General features: G+C 39.2%; 1 protein-coding gene across 1 annotated transcript; it reads left to right on the top strand.

Annotated features, from left to right (window-relative positions):
• The first annotated feature begins 2,108 nt into the window (after window positions 1–2,108).
• LOC148512112 (uncharacterized) lies at window positions 2,109–4,829 on the top strand. The gene is made up of 3 exons (XM_088482153.1): window positions 2,109–2,114; window positions 3,114–3,187; window positions 3,854–4,829. The coding sequence occupies exons 1-3, from the start codon at window positions 2,109–2,111 to the stop codon at window positions 4,827–4,829; spliced, it is 1,056 nt and encodes a 351-aa protein (XP_088338279.1).
• Window positions 4,830–9,018: the final 4,189 nt, after the last annotated feature.

Raw genomic sequence — 9,018 nt, 5'->3', positions numbered from 1 at the left:
TATGACACAGGCGCACGCTTGGCACTACTTTGTTGATGCACGTGCGGCTACTGCGCACACAATTCACAAACACAGAAAATAATTTTTTTTTGGGTTTGGACTGGAGTGTACTTTCGGGGGTTACAGCACCCTTAACGGTCAAGCCAGCCGGCCCTTTACTTATGACACAGGCGCATGCTTGGCACTACTTTGTTGATGCACGTGCGGCTACTGCGCACACAATTCACAAACACAGAAAATAATTTTTTTTTTGGTTTGGACTGGAGTGTACTTTCGGGGGTTACAGCACCCTTAATGGTCAAGCCAGCCGGCCCTTTACTTATGACACAGGCGCACGCTTGGCACTACTTTGTTGATGCACGTGCGGCTACTGCGCACACAATTCACAAACACAGAAAATTTTTTTTTTTTTGGTTTGGACTGGAGTGTACTTTCGGGGGTTACAGCACCCTTAACGGTCAAGCCAGCCGGCCCTTTACTTATGACACAGGCGCACGCTTGGCACTACTTTGTTGATGCACGTGCGGCTACTGCGCACACAATTCACAAACACAGAAAATATATTATTTTTTTAGCACTTGGGGGGAGCACCCCTGATGGACAGAGCACCCCCTGGACAACACTACAGCACTCCTTTAGGACTGGGACACTGCACAGGACTTTGGAGTGGACACAGCCCCTATGGAGAACTGACTGCACAACACAGTCCAGCCAGCCCCTATGGACTTTGAAGTAGTGGACACAGCCCCTATTAACAACAGCAGCACAGCACAACACAGCCAGCCCCTATGGACTTTGAAGTAGTGGACAACAGCAGCACTACACTACACTACACTACACAGCCCTAACTCCCACCCTCCCTCTTCACTGTCCACAGCCGAGTGAGAAAATGGCGCCGACGCGGGTACCTTATATAGGATCCAAAACCCGCGAGACTCGGAAGGCGGGATGATGACGTTTTGCCTCGATTTCAGATCCGAGTCAGGCGGGAAAAGTCGAGCCTGACTCGGATCGGACTCGGATCGGGGGGGCTCGGGGGGGTTCGTATTTCAGAAATCCGAACCCGCTCACCCCTACTTAAAACCCTATTGGCTCCTAGTTTCTTACAAACATAAATGGATCATCAATTAATTAAGCCCCAAAAAAATCTGTGGTCCCAGACTAAACTGAAAGCATTCTTTAAGTGTGGAGGCACGAGATGCATCACGTGTAATTATGTCAGTAACAGGACATTATCAGTAAAAACAAAAGCAGAGGATATATATGAAATAAAACTTTTTATTAATTGTAATAGCACTTATGTCATTTACATGTTGAGCTGTGAATGTGATTTAAAATATATAGGGAGAACTACAAGGAAATTAAAGTGTAGCTTTTTAGAACACCGTAGAAATATAACAAATAGGATAACAACCCATAGTGTATCCAAACATTTTTTGGAGCATCACAATGGAGATCCTAGGTGTCTTAAACTGGTGGGTTTAGAACACATTCCAGTAACGATACGGGGTGGAGATCGTTTTAAGAAGCTCTGCAAACAAGAAGTATTCTGGATGTTTAGAATGAGTTGTATACATCCGGAGGGTTTGAATGAAGCAGTAGAACTCAATTCCATCATCAACTAATATAGGATATCCATCATCACCACTTCCAATATATTGAATATATATGGTACTTTGGAACCATCAATAATTCTCTCCCTATGGTTTTCGTATATGTTCAATATATAAGGAGATTAGAACATTTGGGTTATTATTTGTGTAAACATCATGTTTTCCTTATTCATATGCTAAATAATCTGAGATATACTGAAATAACTATGTGTATATATATTATTAATCTTCTAACTACAAGTCCCAGAAGCCTCGGTTGAACTACCTTTGTTGATAGAAGTATATTAATCATGTGACCGCAGGATGTAGATTAGGGCAGATCACAAGACACTCACACGTGACCAAAATAACATCTACATCTAATTGCCAATGATGAGTTTAACTACGCACCATGTGACTCTACGTCACACAGGAGGAGTGATTCCGGTATCTGACAGGGACATGTGACCGCACTATGAGCTATTGAACGCGGTTACGGAGATTTACAGCTTAAAAATGAAGGTAATCACGATCTAGTGACCCTGTATATACTCTCTTATAAGAGAGAATTTAGTTAGATAGCCGCGATCGGCAGAAATAAGGGATTAAATACAAACAGTACTCCCTTGTTTTCATCACGTGATGAGGTATTGAGAAATTGGAAACCCTAATAATGTTTTCTATATAGTATAGTAACAAAAGTTCTTTTGAAAAATGGGTCTGCATTCTAAATGTCTATGGCCCTCATTCAGAGCCGTACGCTCTGAGCAGAGCGCACGCTCTGAATGAGGGCCGGGCTCCATTTTCTTGGAGCGTCCTCCTGGACGCTCGTATAGCTGTGGGTCACCACCCACAGGCTATACGAGCGTGCTTTGTGATGGCCGCAATGGTCGAGACCATCGCGACCATCGAAATTGCGAGCCGGAGCCTGCGGTTGAGGTTTTCAACCGCAAGCTCCGGAGTGATTTTGGCTCTATCAGAGCCAAAATCACTCCCACTGACATCACTAGTGATGTCAGTGGGCCGGCTTCTGACGGGAGGCGTTCCCGTGGGAACGCCCCCGTCAGGGAGGCACGCCCCCGGCACGCCCACCAAAGGGGGCGTGCTGTCAATCAACATTGACAGCACGCCCCCTTTGATCGGACACAACGAGCGAAGGACTTTCCTTCGCTCGTCGCGTCTGGCGCATGCGCACGACGGAGCTCCCTCCGTCGTGCGCATGCTCAGTGCATAACATCGACCCACTTGCGAGCGGACAGCCGCTCGCGAGTGGGTCTGAATCAGGGCCTATATGTTTATATGTCTGCATTTACTTATGTATGGTTAAAATGCAAATTTGGTGAAAACGAGTAACAATTGTATCTGTGGTATTTTCTTAATTGGAATCAGGTGCCTCTTAATAACCCTATTTAAGGGTATAAAAGCACCATGCTTGACATACATTCCCTACCTTTGATAAAGCTGCGCCTAGACGCAGGGAAATGCATCAGGATTTTTCTTATACATCACCCTACTTTATAGATCCTCAACGGAACATCGTTTGCACCATCATCTCTCATCCCAGCAGCTCTTGGAGCTAAGGACCTGGAGATTGGGTGACTATCTTCATATACAAGTAGACTTTGCTGCTTAATTACCACACTAGCCCTTGGAGCTGAGGACTCAGTGATATGCTTAACATCATTTATGCTGCATTCAGTAATTTGCTATTTAGCTACCGCATGAATTGAGGACCCAGCACTGGAACTATTCTATACAAGGGACATTCCTCTAGCGGCACCAGGCATTTTACCAAACAGCAACTATAATATATAGGAAACCGCATCACTTGAGGACCCACCAATTGGATTATAATACCTAAGGGACACTCCTCTAGCGGCAACCAGTACCAACATCTAAAGAACAGTCCCCAATTGAGGCAACATCGATGGTACCCCACTAGGATCTTATATCAAAGTTTAATACAGACTTGAGATTATGGGTGAGAACTTGTGATTTTATTGTTAAATGCTGATAGGCAATATTATATTGTGGAATCAGCAACATTTTTTATAATAAATTGTTTTATATATTCAAATACCACAGTCTATATGTTATGTTAATAACTATATCACTAGCGCTACTTGTTTTATTTCATGTGATTTTGTATGTATAGGGAGTGACTCCCCTACTTCTCATAGTAGCTGCTAGAAAAGCAACACATTTCAGCGCCTGTTTATACCCAATTGGGTATCCCCCTCTTTTTCTTGTCTTATACTCAGTCACCTACGGGCGGCAGTCATAAGTTGCTTTTCCAATTTTGAAGAACGTGTTAATAGAAGGCAGACTTATTTTTCAAAATGGGACTCATCAGTGGAAGAAAATAGAAGTGATATAAATAATGAACTTAAAGATGGTTTCTATAAATTGGAAGATTTGCTGAAATCAGAATTGAAACATTGGTTAGATAGCACGAATCTTCAGAAATACCTCGATAAAAAAATGATACCTAGAGGTCTTAGATTATTTAAGCCATCTATTTTTCAGGAAACTGATGAGTTCCAGAATGAATGGGAAAGAATCCTAGATAAGTGTTCTTTCTCCTTAATGGAATTGATAATCACCTATAGGACACAAAAAGTTAAAACTCTAGAAACAGAAATTGAGATATTAAAAACCAAGTTAGAACCTGCTAGTCATACAAGGGAGTTTAAGGAAAGAGATCGAATGATAATGGAAAGGGTAAACAAACTAGAACAAACCCTAATAGAGACAAAATGTAAAAAATATAAAAGGGACCAGGAGGACTATAGGAATGATCTGGTAAGAACTTATAAAAATAAGAACAAAGGGACAAATAATGTTAGATCTAACCAAAGAAGAATTGAACATCGTCCCCAACAATGGAACAAACAACAACAAATTCATTCCCATAGATGGGCTGATCATCCAACCATTAAGAAGGTGGAGAGACAGAGAGTTTTTCCTGATCATCACCAATTCCGAGATTCTAATAGAAGACATAGTTATCTGAGACAAACGGATGATTTTGTGCCTAGTCCTATCCATACAGGGGCTAGACCCAAGATCAGGAAGCCTCCTTCACCGTCTGTCTCTAAGCACTCTCCAGAGGTTTTTTTAGACCAACGACCCAAAAGACGATACAGAGATTATGGGTCAAACCAAGAGTGGGAGATAGGACCTCCAAAAAGAAGGAGAAATACAGATTTAGAGGAAGAAGAGGAGGTCGAGTTGTAAATTTAAAAAGGAATTTAAAGAATGAAAGGGAAAGAAAAAGAGAAAAGAACGATAAGAATACTACTATTTTTAATTTATCATCTAGAAAACTCACTGAAACAGAGGTTTCTCTTCTCAATAAGGGTCTTAAATTTTCCCCATCTACATCACCAAATATATTTGATTTGTTTGTAGAGCTCAATAGATTTGTGAGGACATTATGTTGTAAACGCTTTTTTGCAAAACAGAATCTAACTAAGAGAAAAGAAGATGCTTATCTATTGTCTTGGACACTAATGATGATTTAGGATTAAAAATCTTAACAGAATTATGGGAAGAGAGTAATGGTAATCCATTATTAGAAACTGAAAAATTATTCGATCTTAAGAAAAGTGGAAAGGGATTCAAACTAAAGTCTGAGTTCTACCCGATTAAATCTAAGGGTTCAAGCATAGATAGTTTTTACAAAACTACTTTGGAGGACTTTAAATTAATGTGTAAATCTAAATCCAATGAGAAGAAATCTAATTTAAATAGATGGGAAAGAAAAGCTATAAAGGATCTAATGAAAGACACCTCTATTATAATCAAAGAGGCTGATAAGGGGGGTGGATTAGTGGTACAAGATAGAATGGATTATATTGCCGAAGCCATGAGACAGTTAGGAAATGACCAATTTTATAAGAAATTATATACAGATCCCACCCAGAGGTTTTTATTGGAACTCCAAACCTTGTTGGATGGAGCTCTGATGGATGGAGTCATTTCCAGGGAAGAATTCTGTTTTTTGTTTTCTGCACATCCCACTACACCTATTTATTATCATTTACCGAAAATACACAAATCCCTCACCTCACCTCCTGGGCGACCTATTATTTCAGGCATAGATTCTCTTTCATCTAATTTATCCTTTTATGTTGATTCTTTTTTACAGCCACGTGTCTCTACATTAAGATCACATGTAAAAGATACTACTCATTTTATACAATTAATACAAGATATTGAATGGAAGGAGTCATATGCTTTCCTAACCATGGACGTACAAAGTTTATATTCAAATATCCCTCATGATTTGGGAACTCAAGCCATTTCTAATAGGTTGAATACTGATGGTGATCTTAGTGAGAGACACAGAACTTTCATTCTTGATTCTATAGCATTCATTTTACAACACAACTATTTTCTGTTTTTGGACACGTTTTACCTACAAACGATGGGCACGGCCATGGGGACCAGGTTTGCGCCGAGCTATGCCAATCTCTACATGGGGGAGGTCGAAGACCACCTCGTGTGGGGAGGCGGATTCGGCGCACACCTGGTCCTCTATGGCCAATTTATAGATGATCGTTTTTTCATTTGGGATGGGGATATTAATTCAGTGCACCATTTCACTTCTTTTTTAAACACTAACTCCTATAATCTTCAGTTTACTCATTGCTTTAACTCAAGCCGGATTTCTTTCCTGGATCTGACTCTAGAGATTCAGGATAATAGAATCTGTACCTCTAATTTCTCAAAAGAAGTAGGTAGAGATGCTTATTTGCACTATACTAGTGCTCATTATCCTCCTTGGAAAAGGAATATACCAAAAGGTCAATTCCTTTGTTTAAAACACAATTGTTCCACTATTGAATCCTTTGAAAACCAGGCCAAAAGGATGACTACTTCTTTCCAAACACGAGGATGTCCAGCAGTAGTTGTAAATAAAGCATTGAATGAAGTTAGAAACATAAATAGAGAAGATCTCTTGATACAGAATCAAACCAAGAAAAGGGAAAAAGAAGAAAAAGATTTAAGTAGAGAAATAAGCTTTATATCTACATTCAATAATCAATATCATAAAATTAAAACTATAGTACAAAAGAACTACAGCATTTTGAAACAAGACCGTCTTTTATGTGATTTTATTCCCTCTACACCTACATTTGTTTTTCGCAAAAACAGGTCCCTTAAAACCCTATTGGCTCCTAGTTTCTTACAAACATCAATGGATCATCAATTAATTAAGCCCCAAAAAAATCTGTGGTCCCAGACTAAACTGAAAGCATTCTTTAAGTGTGGAGGCACGAGATGCATCACGTGTAATTATGTCAGTAACAGGACATTATCAGTAAAAACAAAAGCAGAGGATATATATGAAATAAAACATTTTATTAATTGTAATAGCACTTATGTCATTTACATGTTGAGCTGTGAATGTGATTTAAAATATATAGGGAGAACTACAAGGAAATTAAAGTGTAGATTATTAGAACACCGTAGAAATATAACAAATAGGATAACAACCCATAGTGTATCCAAACATTTTTTGGAGCATCACAATGGAGATCCTAGGTGTCTTAAACTGGTGGGTTTAGAACACATTCCAGTAACGATACGGGGTGGAGATCGTTTTAAGAAGCTCTGCAAACAAGAAGTATTCTGGATGTTTAGAATGAGTTGTATACATCCGGAGGGTTTGAATGAAGCAGTAGAACTCAATTCCATCATCAACTAATATAGGATATCCATCATCACCACTTCCAATATATTGAATATATATGGTACTTTGGAACCATCAATAATTCTCTCCCTATGGTTTTCGTATATGTTCAATATATAAGGAGATTAGAACATTTGGGTTATTATTTGTGTAAACATCATGTTTTCCTTATTCATATGCTAAATAATCTGAGATATACTGAAATAACTATGTGTATATATATTATTAATCTTCTAACTACAAGTCCCAGAAGCCTCGGCTGAACTACCTTTGTTGATAGAAGTATATTAATCATGTGACCGCAGGATGTAGATTAGGGCGGATCACAAGACACTCACACGTGACCAAAATAACATCTACATCTAATTGCCAATGATGAGCTTAACTACGCACCATGTGACTCTACGTCACACAGGAGGAGTGATTCCGGTATCTGACAGGGACATGTGACCGCACTATGAGCTATTGAACGCGGTTACGGAGATTTACAGCTTAAAAATGAAGGTAATCACGATCTAGTGACCCTGTATATACTCTCTTATAAGAGAGAATTTAGTTAGATAGCCGCGATCGGCAGAAATAAGGGATTAAATACAAACAGTACTCCCTTGTTTTCATCACGTGATGAGGTATTGAGAAATTGGAAACCCTAATAATGTTTTCTATATAGTATAGTAACAAAAGTTCTTTTGAAAAATGGGTCTGCATTCTAAATGTCTATATGTTTATATGTCTGCATTTACTTATGTATGGTTAAAATGCAAATTTGGTGAAAACGAGTAACAATTGTATCTGTGGTATTTTCTTAATTGGAATCAGGTGCCTCTTAATAACCCTATTTAAGGGTATAAAAGCACCATGCTTGACATACATTCCCTACCTTTGATAAAGCTGCGTCTAGACGCAGGGAAATGCGTCAGGATTTTTCTTATACATCACCCTACTTTATAGATCCTCAACGGAACATCGTTTGCACCATCATCTCTCATCCCAGCAGCTCTTGGAGCTAAGGACCTGGAGATTGGGTGACTATCTTCATATACAAGTAGACTTTGCTGCTTAATTACCACACTAGCCCTTGGAGCTGAGGACTCAGTGATATGCTTAACATCATTTATGCTGCATTCAGTAATTTGCTATTTAGCTACCGCATGAATTGAGGACCCAGCACTGGAACTATTCTATACAAGGGACATTCCTCTAGCGGCACCAGGCATTTTACCAAACAGCAACTATAATATATAGGAAACCGCATCACTTGAGGACCCACCAATTGGATTATAATACCTAAGGGACACTCCTCTAGCGGCAACCAGTACCAACATCTAAAGAACAGTCCCCAATTGAGGCAACATCGATGGTACCCCACTAGGATCTTATATCAAAGTTTAATACAGACTTGAGATTATGGGTGAGAACTTGTGATTTTATTGTTAAATGCTGATAGGCAATATTATATTGTGGAATCAGCAACATTTTTTATAATAAATTGTTTTATATATTCAAATACCACAGTCTATATGTTATGTTAATAACTATATCACTAGCGCTACTTGTTTTATTTCATGTGATTTTGTATGTATAGGGAGTGACTCCCCTACTTCTCATAGTAGCTGCTAGAAAAGCAACACATTTCAGCGCCTGTTTATACCCAATTGGGTATCCCCCTTTTTTTCTTATCATATAGATGTTGGTATCAACTGCTTCGTAATTATAAATACGTTGATA

Source organism: Taudactylus pleione, unplaced genomic scaffold (genome assembly GCF_031769625.1).
Source record: "Taudactylus pleione unplaced genomic scaffold, aTauple2 ptg000282l, whole genome shotgun sequence".
NCBI lineage: Eukaryota > Metazoa > Chordata > Amphibia > Anura > Myobatrachidae > Taudactylus > Taudactylus pleione.
The sequence above is the reverse complement of the archived record's forward strand: the minus strand, read 5'-3'. Positions and strand labels throughout refer to the sequence as shown.